General features: G+C 38.2%; 2 protein-coding genes and 1 long non-coding RNA gene across 4 annotated transcripts in view; 1 reads left to right on the top strand and 2 right to left on the bottom strand.

Annotated features, from left to right (window-relative positions):
- LOC146396963 (uncharacterized) overlaps window positions 1-8,430 on the bottom strand; it is a 140,150-nt gene extending 131,720 nt beyond the window's left edge. The window contains exon 1 of one of the 2 annotated variants that reach the window (XR_014827638.1): window positions 8,298-8,430. This is a non-coding gene — a long non-coding RNA (uncharacterized LOC146396963). The remainder of the gene's footprint in view (window positions 1-8,297) is intronic. The other variant, XR_014827636.1, reaches the window with a different exon arrangement.
- A 5,321-nt stretch (window positions 8,431-13,751) lies between these two features.
- The window catches only part of LOC146396962 (uncharacterized), a 32,476-nt gene continuing 27,829 nt past the window's right edge, over window positions 13,752-18,398 (bottom strand). The window contains exon 5 of the mRNA XM_084996685.1: window positions 13,752-16,653. Within this exon, the coding sequence (XP_084852811.1) occupies window positions 16,634-16,653 (20 nt within the window). The 3' untranslated portion in view covers window positions 13,752-16,633. The remainder of the gene's footprint in view (window positions 16,654-18,398) is intronic.
- DKK1 (dickkopf WNT signaling pathway inhibitor 1) lies at window positions 15,923-18,187 on the top strand. The gene is given in 4 exon segments (NM_001145384.1): window positions 15,923-16,162; window positions 16,393-16,555; window positions 17,676-17,819; window positions 17,934-18,187. Coding segments are annotated over 4 exon segments (801 nt in total).

Here is an 18,398-nt window from a genome sequence, read left to right as displayed (position 1 = left end):
ACAAAAGTTAGAGATAGAGGATTCTTTTTTTTTTTTTTTGTCTTTTTGCCTTTTCTAGGGCTTCCCCCATGGCATATGGAAGTTCCCAGGCTAGGGGTCTAATCAGAGCTGTAGCCACTGGCCTACACCAGAGCCATAGCAGTGCAGGATCTGAGCCGTGTCTTCAATCTACACCACAGCTCATGGCAATGCCAGATCCTTAACCCACTGAGTAAGGCCAGGGATTGAATCTGCAACCTCATGGCTTCTAGTCAGATTCATTAAGCCCTGAGCCACGACAGGAACTCTGAGACAGAGGATTCTTAAAGCAGCAAGAGAGAAACAAAGAGTTAACCACAAACAAACCCCCATAAGGCTTTCAGCTGATTTCTCTACAGAAACACTATAGACCAGAAGGGAGTGGCAAGATATATTCAAAGCTCAAAAGGAAAAAATCTGCAACATGGAATACCGTATCCAGCAAGATTATCATTTAGAATAGGGGAATAAATAAAGAATTTCTCAGACAAGCAAAACCTAAAGATGCAGCAATACTAAACCTATCCTAAAAGAAACTATCAAAAGGTCTCCTCTAAAGAGAAAAGAAACAAGACATAGGAAGGAGAAAATCACAACCAGAAAGTAATCACATAATAAGCTAGTATTCAGACTGAAAAGGGGTTTAAAAAAAAACTATTTGTGAAATCAATGATAAACACAAGGAAAAGCAAAAGGATAAGCATGAAGATGTCACAAAGTACATCAAATCATAAAATGTGGAGGAGAGTAAGAAAATGTAGACTTTTTTTTTTGCAATGTGTTTGAGGCTATATGACTATCAGTCTAAAGCAAGCAGATATAGGAAGAAGTTAACATACTTGAAAAACAGAGTGACTACAAATCAAAAACATACAATAGATTCACGGAAACTAAAAAGAAAAGAGGAGGAAGTTCCCATTCTGGCTCAGCAGTAATGAACCCAACCAGTATCCATGAGGATTGGTGTTTGATCCCTGGCCTTGATCAGTGGGTTAAAGATCTGGCATTTCTGTGAACTGTGGTGTAGGCTGCAGATGCAGCTTGGATCTTGCATTGCTGTGGCTGACAGCTGCAGCTCAAAATCAACCCCTAGCCTGAGAACTTCCATATGCCCCAGCTGTAGCCCTAAAAAGGAAAAGAAAGGAAGAAAGAAAAAAACAAAAGAGAGGGAGGAAGGAAGGAAGGGAAAGAAAGAAAGGGAACACAACCAAAATAAATAGGAAACCATCAAACCACAAAAAGAAAAAGAATGAAGAAGAAAAAAATAATCAACTGGAAAACAGGGCTTAAAATGGCAATAAATACATATGAATCAATAATTACCTTAAATATCAGTGGACTGAATGCTCCAATCAAAAGACATAGAGTGACAGACTGGATAAAAAACAGGAGGCTCAATGCTGCCTACAAGAGACCCACCTTATGGCAAAGGACACACACACATTGAAAGTGAGGGGGAATTCCCTATTGGCTCAGTGGATTAAGGATCCAGCTTTGTCATTGATGTGGCTTGGGTCACAGCTGTGGCAGAGCTTCTATCCCTGACCCAGGAACTTTCATATGTTATGGTTACAACCAAAAAATAAAGTGAGGGGATGGGAAAGAGATTTCATGCAAACAGAAATGAAATGAGGAGTTGCTATACTCCTATCAGACAAAATAGACTTTAAAATAGGGTCCATAAAGAAGGATTAAAAAAAAAGATAGTATATAATGATAAAAGGATCAATACAAGAAGAGGATTTTACACTCATCAACAGATATGCATCTGATATAGGAGTATCCAAGTATATAAAAGAAATACTAACAGACATAAAAGGAAAAACTGATAGGAATATAATAATAGTAGGAGTCATTAACACCCCACTCACATCAATGGACAGATCCTCTAGACAAAAAAAAAAAATCAATAAGGCAACAGAGATTCTAAAAGATATGAAAGAACAGTTAGACTAAATTGATAGTTTCAGGACATTACATCCCCCAAACCAGAAAATGATTCTTTGTAAGTGCACATGGAACATTCTCTAGGATTGGACACATACTGGGGCCAATATGTGGTCAATCTTAGTTACAAAACAAACCCCAACAAATTGAACAGTATAGAAATTATTTCAAACATTTTCTCTGACTGCAAAAACATGAAATTACAAATAAACCACAGGAAAAGAAATGAGAAAAAAATGACTACATGGAGACTAAGCAACATGCTACTAAAAACACCAATGGATCCAGGAGGAAATCAAAAAGGAAATTAAAAAATACCCTAGGACAAACATAATGAAAACACAACCAGGGAGTTCCCATCATGGCTTAGTGGAAACCAATCTGACTAGTATCCATGAGGACACAGGTTTGATTCCTGGCCTCACTCAGTGGGTTAAGGATCTGGCATTGCCATGAGCTGTGGTATAGGTGCAGCTTGGATCTGGCATGACTGTGGCTGTGGTGTAGGCCAGCAGCTGCAGCTCCAATTTGACCCATAGCCTGGAACCTCCAAAATACTGTGGGTACAGCCTTAAAAAAAGACACACACACACAAAAAAACACAACCATACAAAATCTATGGGATGCAGCAAGAGCAGTTCTTAGAGGGAAATTCGAAATGATACACACCTTCCTCAACAAAACAAGAAAAATTGCAAATAACAATCTAACCTACCACCTACAAGAATTAGAAAAAGAAGAACAAACAAAACCCAAAGTCCCAAAGTCAGGAGAAGGAAATAATAAAGATGAGAGAGGAAACAAATAAAATAGAGATTTAAAAAATAATAGAAGTAATCAATTAAAAAATAGGTGGTTCTTTGAAAGAGTAAACAAAATTGATAAACTGCTGGTCAAGCTTACTAAAAAGAAAAGAGAAATAATCAAAATAAAAATAATAAATAAAGGAGAAATCTCAACCAATACCACAGAAACACACACACACACACAAAGAAGAAAAGAAAAAAGAAATCCTATAAATAATTATATGCCAACAAATATGAAAACCTAGAAGAAATTGACAACTTTCTAGAAACATACAGCCCACCAAAACTGAATCAAGAAGAAATAATTTGAAAAGACCTATCACCAGTGGTAAAATAGAATCTGTAGTAATAAAAAAAAAAAAATCCCTACAAACAAAAGTCCAGGACCAGATGGCTTCACAAGCAAATTCTACTACCTAAACATACAAAGAAGAACATATACTGATCCTTCTCAAACTCTTCCAAAATACTGAAGGGGAGGGAATACTCCCAAAGACATTCTATAAAGCCACAATCACCCTAATACTAAAATTAGACAAATACCACCAAAAAGGAAAATAATAGGTCAATATCTTTGATGAATATACCTGCAGAAATTCTTAAAGTTCTAGCAAACCCAAATCCAACAACACATAATGAAAAAATATACAACCAAGTGGGATTCATCCCAAGTTCATAAGTATGTTCACAAGATTCAACATACATAAAATAAATCAATACACCACATTGACAAAAGAAAGTCAAAAACCACATAATCATCTCAATAGAGGCAGAAAAAAAATTTGATGAAATTCAACATCTATTCATGATAAAAACTCTTAGCAAAGTGGGTATAGAGGGAACATATCTCAAAGTAATGAAAGCTATTTATGATAAACCTACAGCCAATGTAATACTCAAAGGAGAAAAGGTGAAAGCCTTCCTGCTAAAATCTGGAATAAGACAAGGATTCCCACTCTCACCACTTCTACTAACATAGTATTGGAAGTCCTAGCCATAGCAATTAGACAAGAAAAAGAAAAAGTATCTAAATTGTAAGAGAAGAGGTAAAACCATCACTATATGCAGATGACTTGATACTATATAATAAAAAACCCTAAGGATTCCACACAAAAAACTACTAGATCTGATAAAGGAATTCAGTAAAGTAGTAGAATACAAGATTAGCATTCATAAATCAGTTGCATTTCTGTATACTAACAATGAAATACCAGAAAAGGAATGTAAAAAAAAAAAAAACATACCTTATAAAATCTCACACACACACAAAAAAAAACCAAGGAATAAACCTGCCAAGGAGGTGAAAGACTTACACAGAGAACTATAAAACATTAATAAAGCTAATTAAAGAGGATTCAACAAAACAGAAAGATATTACATGCTCCTAGATTGAAAGAATATTGTTAAAATGGCAATACTACCCAAAGCAATTTACATATTTAATGCAATTCCTGTCAAATTACCCATATTTTCACAGAACTAAAACAAATAATCCATAAATTTACATGAACCATAAATGATGCAGAATTGCCAAAGGAATCCTTGGGGCAGGGGGACAAAGCAGGATCTCTCAGACCTCAGACAACACTATGAAGCTACAGTAATCAAAACAGCATGATATTGACACAAAAACAGACATATGCATCAAGAGAATAGAGAACCCAGAAATAAACCCACACAACTATGATCAATTAATCTTTGACAAAGGAGACAAAAATATAAAATGGGGGAAAAAACACTCTCTTCAGCCAGAAAAGTTGAACAGCTGCATGTAAATCAATGAAATTAGAATATATCCTCATACCATGCACAAAAATAAACTCAATATGGCTTAAGACTTAAACTTAAAGACATGGAACCATAAAATTCCTAGAAAAGAATGTAGGCAAAACATTCTCTGACATAAATTGTACAGTTTTATTAGGTTTTCCAAGGCAATAGAGATAAAAATAAAAATAAACAAATGAGACCTAATTAAATGCACAGGCTTTTTCACAGTCAAGGAAACCATTAAAAAAACAAGAATACAACCTACAGAATGAGATAAAATATTTGCAAATGATGCAACAAGGGCTTAATCTCCAAAATGCATGAACAACTCCACAACAACTACAAAAAAAAAAAAAAAACCCAATTAAAAAATTGGCAGATGATATATTTAAATATTTCTCCAAAGACAGACAGATGACCAAAAAACACATAAAAAAATGTTCAACATCACTAATTATTAGGGAAATGCAAATCAAAACTATAATGAGGTACCCCCCTCACACTGTTCAGAATGGCCATCATTAAAAAGTCTGCAAACAACAAATGTGGGAGAGTATGTGGAGGACAAGGAACCCTCCTACACTGCTGGTGGGAATGAAAGTTATTGCAACTACTAAGGAAAACAGTATGGATGTTCCTCAGAAAACTAAAAACAGAATTACCAATCCCATTCTTGGGCATATATCCACACAAAACTGTAATTCAAAAAGATACATGCACCCCTATGTTCACAACAACACTATTTACAATAGCCAAGACATGGAAACCACCTAAATGTCCATTGACAAGAGGAATGGATTAAGAAGATGTGGTACATATATACAATGGAATACTACTCAGCCATTAAAAAAGAATGAAATAATGCCATTTACAGCAACATGGATACAACTAGTCACTTCACAAGTAAATTCTATTAAACATTTAGAGAAGAGTTAATACCTATCATTCTGAAACTACTCAAAAAATTGCAGAGGAAGGAAAACTCTCAAACTCCTTCCACATGACTCATCATCCTCATACCAAAACCAAACAAATATACCACAAAAAAAAGAAAATTATAGGCCAATATCACTGATGAATACAGATGCAAAAATTCTCAACAAAATACTAGAAAACAAAATCTAAAAATAAAAGGTCATATACCAAGACCAAGGGGGAATTATCCCAGTGATGCAAGGATTTTTCAATATTCACAAATCAATCAGTGTGATGAACCATGTTAAGAAATTGAAGAATAAAAAGCAAATGATCATCTTAATAGATGAGAAAGAGCTTTTGACAAAATCCAACACCCATTTATGGTAGACAATCATCCAGAAAGTGGGCATAGAAGGAACCTACCTCAACATAATAAAGGCTATCTATATATGACAAACCCACAGCTAATATCATTCTCAATGGTGAAAAGCTGAAAAAACTTCTGCTAAGATCAGGATCAAGACAAGGATGTCTACTCTCACCACTTTTATTTAATATAGTTTTGGAAGACTTAGCCATGGCAATCAGACAAGAAAAAGAAAGAAAAAAAAAAGGAAATCAAATTTGAAAAGAAGTAGTAAAACTGTTCGTAGATGACATGATACTTTACATAGAAAATCATAAAGATGTTACCAGAAAACTACTAGAGCTCATCAATGAATTTGGTAAAATTGCAGGATACAAAGTTAATACACAGAACTCTCTCACATTTCCATATACTAACAATGAAATACAGAAAGAGAAATTAAGGAAACATTCCCATTTACAAATGCATCAAAAAAATAAAATATCTAGGAGGCAAAAGACATGTACTCTGAAAAATATAAGTCATCAATGAAAGAAACTATAGATGATACAAACAGATGGAAAGATACACCACACACTTGGATTGGAAAAATCAATATTGTCAAAATGACTATACTACCTGAGGAAATCTACAAATTCTATGAAATCCCTATCAAATTACCAATGGAATTTTCCAAAGAAGTAGATCAAAAGTTTTTTTAAATTTGCATGCAAACACAAAAGATCCTGAATAGTCAAAGGAATCCTGAGAAAGAAAAATGGAGCTGGAGGAATTAGGCTCCCTGGCTATACCACAAAGCTACAATCATTAAAACAGTATTGTACTTGTACAAAAATAGAAACAGAGATCAAAGGAATAGGATAAAAAGACTATAAATGAACCCATGCACCTATGGTCAAATAGTCTATGACACAAGAGATAAAAATATACAATGTAGAAAAGACAGTCTCTTCAATAAATGGTGCTTGGGAAAACTGGACAGCTACATGTAAAAGAATGAATTTGGAACACTCTAACACCATACAGAAAAATAAACTCAAAATGTACTAACTACCTAAATATGAGACCAGATACTACAAAACTCTTAGAGGAGAACATAGGCAGAACACTCTCTGACATAAACTGCAGCAATATCTTTTTGGACCCACTTCTTAGAGTAATGCAAATAAAAACAAAAATAAACAAATGGGACCTAATTAAACTTTAAAGTTTCTTCATAGCAAAGGAAACTACAGACAAAATGAAAAGACAACCCACACAATGGGAGAAAATATTTGCAACTGAAGCAACTTACAAGGGATTAATTTCCAAAATGTACAAATAACTGGTGTAGCTCAATATCCAAAAGTAAACAATAAGACCAAGAAATGGGCAGAAGACCTAAATAGACATTTCTCCAAAGACAGACAGCCAAAAAACACAAGAAAAGATGCTCAACATCACTAATTATTAGAAAAATGCAAATCAAAACTATGTAGTACCATTTACACCAGTCAGAATAGCTGTTATCAAACATGTCTATAAACAATAAATCCTGGAGAGGGTCTGAAGAAAAGGGAATCCTTCTACACTATTGGTGGGAATGTACATTGGTACAATCACTACGGAAAACAGTATGAAGCCTCCTCAAAAAACTATTAATAGAACCACCAAACAATCCATCAACTGCATTCCTGGGCATCTACATACCCAGAGAAAACCATAATTCAAAAGATATAGGCACTGCTTTAATGTTCATTGCAACATTATTTACAATAACCAAAACAAGGAAGCAACCTAAATGTCTATTGACAGTGGAGTGGATAGAGAAGATATGGTAGATATATGCGATGCAATATTACTCAGCCATAAAAAAGAATGAAATAACACCATCTGCAGCAACATGGGTGGATCTAGAAACCATCATACCAAATAAAGTTAGAGAAGGAAAAACATGCTATCACTTACATGTGGAATCTAAATAAAGGATATAAATGAACTTATTTACAGAATAGAAACAGACTCACAGATTTGAAGACAAACTTATGGTTACCAAAGGCAACAGTTTGGGGAGGGACAGACTGGGGGTTTGGGACTGGCATATGCACACTGAGGTACATGGAATGACTGGCCAATGGGGACCTGCTGTATAGCACAGAGAACTCTACCCAACACTCTGTGATAATCTATATGGGAGAAGAATCTGAAAAAGAATGGATGTGTGTATAACCGAATAACTTAGTTGTATAACAGAAATTATCACAACATTGTAAATCAATTACACTTCAATAAAACTTTAAAGATGGGAAAAAAAATAAAAAATTTTATATATATATAGAGTCTGGTGAAACTGAACTTTGGTTTAATGACCATCTGAGATAAAAGACACAAAAGTCAATGCCCAGGGATTGACACTTTAAAAAAACTGAAGTACATAAACTTATAATTAAATAAATTGTATTTTTTAAAACAAGTAAGTAGGCAAAACTCACCACTTCCTGTTTTGCTTCATTTTTCTATTCATTTATGTTCTTGAGGCTATTTACAGCAACTGCATCTTCATAACAATGAGGCACGTAGTACATAACAATGAGTCTCCCATCTTACACACTTGCTGGTAAAAGCTCCATTTAATTTTTACTTATTATTAACTTGTTTTTCTAATCTCAGCTACTAATAAAGCCACAGCAAGGTAATGTTCCAAACAAATTTTGGATTTTGCCTGCAAATCAATAACTCCAAAAGCCAAGTAAATATATAGCTTTAGACCTTTAGACTTCACAGCTCTAGCTACAGTTCCCTGCTAAAACTATTAGCAGATACAAATGATAATAGTAAATGATATTAGCAGAAAGAGAAAGGGGGCTATGCTTTTGATAGAAAGCTAATTAGGTACTAGATTCTCTGCCTGACACTTCCATACCTTCTAAATATATTTGTGGCTAAGCTGAATTCATAAAATTATTGATATTGGCAAAATGCTTTTCATTTGTTAATTTAAGAGCTCAATTTAAAGAGTGCTTTTCTTGTGAATAGAATCAGCTGGATCAAAATTACACTGTGAGGAGACAATAAAGATACTGGTGGGAAACAGCTCAATCAAAAGTTGTGAATAGGATCTAGTCAAAACAATGATATTGTGTAAAATTTGAAGTCAAGTTGCTTCTTACGTTAAGGCCACTCTTGTAAATATACTTTAGATTACAATATTGAAGTAATAGTGTAAGCTTTTATACTTAGCATCTAACATAGTTAATAATATTTCTTGAATATTTAATTCTTCCATTTCAAAGAAATTCTGATAATAGAGGAAAAAAAATTTTTTTGGTGCTGAGACTTTTGTTTAAAATGAGTTATAAGAACAAATTGGAGATTAGAATTATTATCTGTTAAATAACAATACATAACTACCAATAATAATTTCAACAGCTACACATATCACGTAGAAGTACATTTCTAGCATGTTGTTTTATTATTTTCTCTACTGTTCCTTTTATACTTGTATAACATGCAGCTATAGAAAAAAGAAGTATTAAATAACATATTGTAACTATTGTTTTACATAAGCCTATAGGTTTGTATCTTATTTTGGAACATGCAACTCTGAATGATTGTTTTTTCATTCAATGAAAGAAACAATATTCTTTGTATTTTTTATTATCCCTGAATAGTTATATATGTTTGACCTTTCTTAAGATTTGGCCTAGGATGTCCCTATAATATAATGTTTAGCATAATCTGTAGATATTGATATTTTTTATATAGGAATACAGTATAGAGTTCAACTTCAATCGAACAAAATGAGCATATACTGAGAACCCATATTTCAGATCCCAGTTGTCCTTTTAATTTGTGAAGATTTAAAAATCTGTGAATAAGTGTGTGGAATATTAATACAAAAGAATATTCAACCTCGAAGATGTTTAAGGGCGAATAAGTACACAATATGCAAGTAACTGGACATGTGGAATAAATCTTGAGTCAATTATTGGCCATCGCCACTGACCAGACTCCCGAACTTCTATAGAAATTCCACCAGGGGGCAGCAGAAGAGCGGCTTTCTCCCACTTGCCACCAGACACTGGGGAGCCTGATGTTCCTCAGAGCTTTAATCTTCCTATCCTTCGCCTTTCTTCTCACCCCCCATATTTAATTAAGTCAGAAGGGCCCTATATTTATTTGCCCATGAACTGACACAGCAAACTAACAGCAACCATTGTAGTGTGAATGGATTTGTGGCTAGGCAAGGGGCTTCAGCTGAGATTACCAGCCCTGAAGCCAGATGAATGTGCTGAGCACAAAGTCTGCTCAAAGCCGAGCAAACGGACTATTTGTGAAAATGCCATCCTGGCTCAAGTCTGATTAAGACCGGGGGTCCCCAGGCCGTTTGATCTTAGCTCATCAAAGGGAGTCTTTAAACAAGCTTCATTTTACACTACTGTATGCTGGCAATGGGTTGTGACACCAAAGTGCACCCACCATGAGCAGCCTCCCAGGAGCAGTGAACAATGGGAATTCGCAGCTTGGTTAAGTGCAGGACACCAGGGCCGCCTGCTGGAAAATTATCCAGGGCTAGAGGCTGGGCATGGACCTTTCTGTTCTGCCCAAAGATAGTTCCCTCAACTCACCTCTTTCGACCCTTCTCTACTGAACTCATCTGAAAATTATTTTTACTTTCAGAACTTGAGGGTGATGAAGAATCCTTGCACTATGTATACATCCCTCCTCTTTCCTGCCAAAATTAATAGCTTCTAGCCTATATCCTGGCCCACTTTCTAGTGATTCTAAGAGTCTTAGGACACTAGAGTTTTCAAGGTTCTGCTTTTGACTTTTCACCTCAAGGTCCATTATAATTCACTAGACTGAAATTTAGTGATTGTTGGGGGGGAAGTCATCTCTAAAATATTACAATTGAATTTGGAGGCAAAAAGATTTCTCTCTCATGCTCTGGCTTTCCATCCATATATGTGTGTGTGTGTGTGTTTGTGTACATGTGTGTCTATGTAGAAACTAAAAGAGTGGTTTTCTTTGAGTGGAGGTTTGCGCATGGCATTTACTTTTGTTTTTAAACTTTTCTGTATTTGCTCAATTTTCTCCAAAAGCATGTATTTGCCATAAATTAGAAATCTATATCCATATCCATTTTTAAAAAAAAATACCACCTGGTTTAAGTAATTTATCTTATTGCCAGAGACTTAAAGCTTAGATGTTTTCTTAAAAAACACAGTATTGATGTAAGTGATTACTACTGTATCTTTAGGCTGCCTGAAAGAAGAGGCCTCTGGCAGGAAGTTCTTATTTAATCAGAATACAAAAGGCCTGTCTTGTCAGAGCTTAATTAAAAGGGGGGGGTGCTTTTGTAGTCAAAGGGAGCTCTCCACCTCCCCCCATACCATTTCTAAATGAAAGACCAGCACTGAGAGTTAAACTGATTCGCCAAGTTCCCATATTTACCAGCCAGCTGCTGGATGTCACAGTAGCAGCCCTCAGCTCAGAGTGCGCCAGCCCCAGACTCTTGAAACCACAGTACAACACCTTTCTTGGGTGTGACCCTTGCAAAGTGCCTGCATTATCAAAGAGGTAATAATAGGAACCTGGAGACATGAAGGAAAATGTTTTTTCCTTAGCTCTGGAGCCTCTTTCTTGGGGATCTTGCATCCTGCCTTTTGCTGTCATTGGTCTGTCTTCGTAGCTAGAAATGTCAAATCCTTTAGGGCATACTAACAGGCCAGTTTTGTACTCCCCGTAACTACATACTACAGACCCTTCTGAGTGTCAGGACATCAGAAAAGGTCCTCTATAGTTTTTAGTTAAAGATTTTGGGTTCTGAGCCCTATTCTCAGATTTGTTTTTAATGTTCGCTCCTGTAAAACACATCTTCTCAGCTGGGTAGAAAGCTACCATGGAGCCTGATTTATCTAGGCTGGCCATCTCCACTGACCAAATAAACATAATCATTGTCAAATTGCGCCTTCTCTTTTTACCGAGGAGTGCAGAAAAGCCTAATCCATCCTGTCCTCTCGGGAGTCATAACACAGGCCTGGTTTAAAAGCTCTTTTAACAGCATGAAGAGCATTTAGACCAAAATCTTTTAAAGGCCAATGAGAAAGTCATAACTTTTTTTCCCCCCACTAAACTCAGGAATGAGGACTCCCTACCATCAATTCAAGATCAGTACTTCCAAAAATGTTGGCAACACTCACTATAAATAATGACATTTATCAGTGTTTTTCTAGTGAAGTAAAATTAAATGGCAACAGATCTGCTTCCTTTTACAAGGAGAAAGAAGCAAAGAACGAGGGAAGAGAGAGGGAGAAAGGGAGGAAGACAGGAAAGTAATGAATTAAAAGTGCAGCAGTCACATAATCTGAAATAACAAAGGTGGAAAAATAGTTTGCAAATAGCATAGTGCTTTTTGGAGTGCATTTGTCTGTCTCCCTCATGGATGAAGAGGTTGATGAGTACTCTATGCCAGACATACAGCAGTAAAAATGTAAGGAAAGCACACATTTTGCCATTCCTGAGTTATATGGTTCAATTCCACACTGGTAAACATTTCACCTATTCTAAAACCTAATGCACAACATTAAACTCATTGCATTAATTATAATTCTATTTAAACCAGATCAAATATGAGTCAATTTTCCTACAGATTAAGTAAACTAGGCTCAGTAAACTAAATACACCTGCCCCAACTGCTACCACCTCTGTCATTTATCTATGGGAAGAGACACAACAGTCATTAGCACATTTTCCTCCCTGAGGCTTGGTCTCAATTCCTAGACCTACTGCGTCCCAAATATAATCTTCCCTATGACCTAATATATACCAAAGCATAATCTGTTTTGGAAAAATTCTTCCCCCATTCCCAGGTAGGTATATTTGTTTTCCCAACTACTCATAGACTGAAAGCTTTCCAAGGACAAAAATGCTGCCTTTACAATTTTGGGGGTATACTTCCAAAAGGGACTAGGGTAGCATTCTGCATATGAGGTGGATAGTGATAAAACAATGAAGTACTTCACTTTATCTCCTTACTCATTCTGCTCTTAAGTTGCCAGTGAAAAGGATCATGAAAAGGATTTTCAAATGGAGATTACACTGACTAAATTTTCCCTTTTGGAACAAAAGGTGGGCCTGCTATACACCTGGATTTCTCTGAAGACCCTCTAGATAAATCCTTTCCTGTATAATTGTGAGCTTAGCCCTCCCCACTAAATTTTATTTGTGAATAGATACTCATCTTTTTTCACGCAGTACCATATTCAGTGCTTAGCTCACAGTAGGAACTCTGTTACTGACCAACCCCTATTATTAGTTTTCAAATCATGACAAATTTAGGAGGAATATGGGACATGGGGGAGGATCTGCTCTTAAGACCCTGTTCTCAGCTTAGTTTTAACTCAACACAATAGACTCTGTCCAACGTTAGTGAATATTAAACCATAACAGACATACATGTTCAGGAATCAAGACTGAATGTACACAAACACACTCCCTCCCAGCCCCTCCCAACGCTTTGACAACATGACTTTCTATTAAAGTTTTCCTTTACTGATTAAACTGTTCTACTTTTTTTTTTTTTTTTTTTTTTTTTTTTGCCTCTAGACAATGGCTTTATTTGAGTTCAAGTTCTTAACGGGCTAAATTCATTAAATGTATTAACACATACCACCTCTTCCAACAAGAGGAAAAGATACTTACTTTTAGTGTGACATGAGTATATTTTATAATTAAATAGGATAACGGGAAAAGGAAGAAATATTTTAACCCATCCCAAGGGCAAAGGATTATTTTTCCACATTTAACACCTTAAGATTTTAAGATAGACTAAATTTTTCTACCACACTGAAGGTGCTCAGCCCATTGATCACTGACATTGTTATCAATATTCTGCAAGTGATAGTATGGCACCTAAAATCCCCTATACCTTTACCTTTTACCCAGTAATACCTCCATTTATCCAAATTTCCTGTTGGCAGAGGGTCATGGCACATCGGCCCAAAGGAGGCCTGGATCATTGCCGATTCTCAATAAAATGGTGTACTGACTTGTTCATTTCTCAAGCTCACTTTTAAAAAGCCAATATAAATAACCTCCCCCTTTGTTTCCAAATTGCAATTTCTTCCAAAGATTTCTAGAACAGTAGCCAAATCTAGGTCATTGTACATGTTCATAACAAAAATCTAAAGAAATATGTGGGAGGTGATCCATATTAGAATTTCACACAGGAATTATCAGCAAGCCAGAGGAAATTTCACAGGATAGGCAGAAGTTGGGATAGGAGGGTTACCAGTATAAATAGAGATATTATAAAATAATTGTTTAGAAGATATTAACGTGACCTCTGAAACCCAAGCAATTAGGACACAGACCATTACAAACTTGTTTGTAAAGTTAACCCTCACCCTCAACTTTAGGATTGTTACACTATTTCAAGGACGTCACTGGCTCCAATTGGTAGTCCCAGTCATGAGTACAGGAGGTCGATGTATAGAGTGAGTACAAATACACTGGAGAGTAAGGAGCACAAAATAAATATATCCCAGTCTTCTTTATACAACTGATGAGTGATTATTCAATCATCTCTTCTAAATTCACATAGCAGTTCTCCATCTTGATACTTATAATATCAGATGGCTTTAAAAAGAATTGTGTATATCTCTTGTCTTTTATTATTAATACAATTAGAGTATTTGTATTTCATGCAACTCCTGCCCCCTCCAGAGGGCAACAACAACCCAGAGGGGTAGCCCACCGCCTGGGCACTAGGCTTCCAACGTTTTTGGTGTAAGTAGGATAGCCCTCTTAGCCACTAGCCCTACTTTGTTATTTTCACATCCTAACTTAAATGACGATACAAATCACTTTCTGCTTCACTTTCAGCTTCTCCTTTCGTAAGCTAGTCTCTTATCTCCCTAGACCGGGTATTCCCTGGTCCCAGACCCGTCTGAGTTGGGATCAAACATAGGCGTTCTCTTTTTCAAGCGCTGTAATATGAAATACTAATGAGGAAGTCAGGCGCTAAGCCTTGAGGGTTTCTTATCTCCCCGGGTTAACCCACCACTGAGAAGGGGGAACCAGGGAAGGACCACTGACCCAGCCATTGGACCCTGTCCGCTTTCACTCTGGCCACTTTGATCTCGCGCGTCTGCCTAATCAAGTTCATCTACTGCCGCGACTGCTCAGATTCAAAGAACAACATTAAATAGCTTGATTATCGGATGGTCATTTCCCTCTCCTCTCCACCCCTGATCTAATTTCCAAACACCAGTCTCTCGCCTCTCTCTCTCTAAACTTCCCATCAAAAGAGAATTAGTTCTTCTTCCTTCTTACCCTCGTTTGATGTGCAAATGTCCTTCTCTTTGCACATTTTTCTCCTGGTGAGGGGAGGGAGGGGGAAAAGTAATTGAACGAACTTAAAGCCTCGATCTCACTCCAAATCTTCAAACCGTGACTCTAAAGGGTTAATCAGCAACTTGCAACGGCCACCTGGCCCTCTTGCAGAGACATTTTGATAGACTTTGAATTACTTATCCGGTGGTATTTAATACTGAATATTATTTGCATGCACAATAAAAAAGAGTACTGGCATAAGGCAGAATGGAGAAAAGTGGTTTTGCAGGGAGTTATCACAATGTCTGTCTGAAAAGTGGTCCCGATCTCAATACTCCAACCCTTACTGCAAGGCGAGAGCACCCAAATACCCAAAGTTCCTCCCACTTCCCACATTTATTAATGTCCTCTCTGCTAACGCTGAATACTGTCAACCCGAAGGTGAGCTGGGCAGGGGAACGACTGTGCAAGGGAGGGGCGGGGTGAAGAGTGTCAAAGGCTCCCCTTCATGTACACAAACACACTCCCTCCCAGCCCCTCCCAACGCTTTGAAATCCCAACCCTGCTTTGTTGTCTCCCCCGGAGGGGCCGGAATGCTCAGAGCCCGCAGTATAAAGGCAGCCGCGGTGGCGGTGGCGGTGCAGAGCCCCGCAGTCAGGACTCTGCGGCTGGTAGAGGCTCTTGGAACCCTGACTACAGCTGCGCCAGCACGGCTTCCTGGGGACCAGGCTTGCAAGCTGACATTCCACTTTTCTCTTTCTCTGCCTTGAGTCCTTTGGAAATGAGGGCTCTGGCTGCAGCGGGTGCTGCCCGGGTCTTGGTCACCCTGGCAGCTGCGGCTCTTTGCGGTCACCCTCTGCTGGGAGCGAGCGCCACTTTAAACTCGGTTCTCGTCAATTCCAACGCCATCAAGAACCTGCCCCCACCGCTGGGCGGCGCTGCGGGGCACCCGGCAGTCAGCGCGGCTCCCGGAATTCTGTTCGAGGGTGGCAACAAGTACCAAACGATTGACAACTATCAGGTGAGAAGGGTCTCGAGGGTCTGGAGACGCTGTGAGCCTGAAGGGGGTCTCATTTGGGAAAGAGAATGCAGGACTTGCTATGTGTGTATCTGTGTATTCAAGGCACATTAAGAAACTGCTCTGGGGAGCAGTGGGCAGCAACAGCTTTTGGAGAGGTGGGCAGAAAGGGACTGTGATGAGTCCGAATGTGGTACCCAGGTGCCTCACCCTCTCCTGCCCTCTTCCCGCAGCCATACCCGTGCGCCGATGACGAAGAATGCAGCAGTGACGAGTACTGCGCGAGTCCCACCCGCGGAGGAAGTGCAGGCGCACAAATCTGCCTAGCCTGCAGAAAGCGCCGAAAACGCTGCATGCGGCACGCTATGTGCTGCCCTGGGAATTACTGCAAAAACGGTGAGTCGAAGAGCTCTCTCTCGGACTATAATCCTCCAGCGCTTGCGCACAGTGGTTGGGAGGCCGTGCTCCCAGCTCTCAGAATGCCGCGGCACCACCTGCAAAAGGGAATTCAGCGTTCGAGTTTCCCCTGAAATGTTTTCTGGTTTAGTGTTCAACCTGGAGGCAAAGAGGAGACTACCGCGTTCTTGGAGATCTTTATTCTCCTTTGTGCTCCCCGATTAATTAACGAGGTCTTACCTCAGAGCGGACCCTTCCATAAAAAATTAGCTAGGGAAAGCCTTGACACCATCTAAGAAGATGGAGAGGGAGGTGGAATTAAACAGAGAAATCAAGGAAACCAGAATGAGCATTTAGGTGCCCCTTCCATTTCTTACGGTGCCTCTCTCAGCTCTTCCAGACTGGCGTCTCCCTCAAGATTCATGTTCAAATTGTCAGAAGACAGTTATGTATCTGTGCTGGCCACTCTTGAAGATCTTGATACCCTTGCATCCCAGCCTCTCCATCCTTCTCTCCCCTACCTCTGACTACATTAAAATAAGTACTCCTCCACCCAGCCACAGATCCACTAGAATTTAATGTCTCAAACAAGTAGACTCAACCAAAGAAGTCTCCAGAAATAACCTTAAGGGTGGCGACCCTCCTTAGGACCCAGCATTACTCCAGGATGAACTAAATCTCTGTAATATAGAAATTATACAGTAAAGTAACTGGTGGGTGAGATTGTAATCTTCCACGCAGCAGGCATTCCATTTGCTTAACTTAGTCTGGCAGTACCCATATAGCACCAAGGGCAGAGAAGTTATTTTTAAAAAGTTTTTGAAAGTGAACGACTTTATTTTTCTTACCCAGAGGTGATATTAAAATAGGCAGAAATCTCATTGCCACTACCACAGTTGGTGAGAAAGTATTCTAAGCGGTTAGATTGGGGATATTACCTATCAGTGCAGTGTACACACTGATGCTTCTGTCCATCTGGGGAGTTTTGCTTTAACAGTAGAAAGTCTGGCTTGTGTTTAATATTCCTACAATGAAATATCTCAAGTTGGTGCAGACATAACAGACTGCCACTGTCCCACATTCCAGCTCAGGAGTTAATCAATATCTCCTGCCTTCTTAGGAATATGTATGCCTTCTGATCACAATCATTTCCACCGAGGGGAAATTGAGGAAACCATTATTGAAAGCTTTGGTAATGACCATAGCACCTTGGATGGGTACTCCAGAAGAACTACACTGTCATCAAAAATGTATCATACCAAAGGTAGGTTAAAGATTGAAGACTCATTTTTGTTAGCACATGAGAAGTGCCTTTTGGATTACCTTAATGAAATAATGCAGGCTTAGCAGTGACCGTGTACTTTTCCTATGTTCCTAGGGCAAGAAGGTTCTGTCTGTCTCCGATCATCAGACTGTGCCACAGGGTTGTGTTGTGCAAGACATTTCTGGTCCAAGATCTGTAAACCTGTCCTCAAAGAAGGTCAAGTATGCACCAAGCACAGGAGAAAAGGTTCCCATGGGCTGGAGATATTCCAGCGTTGTTACTGTGGAGAAGGTCTGTCTTGCCGGATACAGAAAGATCACCATCAAGCCAGTAATTCTTCTAGACTTCACACCTGTCAGAGACACTAAGCCAGCTGTCTGAACACAGTGGACTCCATTTACATAATATATGCTATGAAAACCATTTGTGACTTGTGAGCTCAGTCGTTAAGGATGCACAAATTCTGTGGTTACAGTTAAGCATTCCAATAATACCTTCTGAAAATGTGGAGTGTAAGAGCTTTGTTTCTTTATGGAACAACCCTATCATTGATTGCAGTAAATTACTGTGTTGTAAATT

The sequence above is a fragment of the Sus scrofa genome, chromosome 14 (genome assembly GCF_054392235.1).
Source record: "Sus scrofa isolate SSC_HxYL_T2T_F1_AM1 chromosome 14, Sscrofa_HxYL_maternal_Yorkshire_Landrace_v2.0, whole genome shotgun sequence".
NCBI lineage: Eukaryota > Metazoa > Chordata > Mammalia > Artiodactyla > Suidae > Sus > Sus scrofa.
Note: the sequence above shows the minus strand (reverse complement) of the source record. Positions and strands in the feature narration are given on the sequence as shown.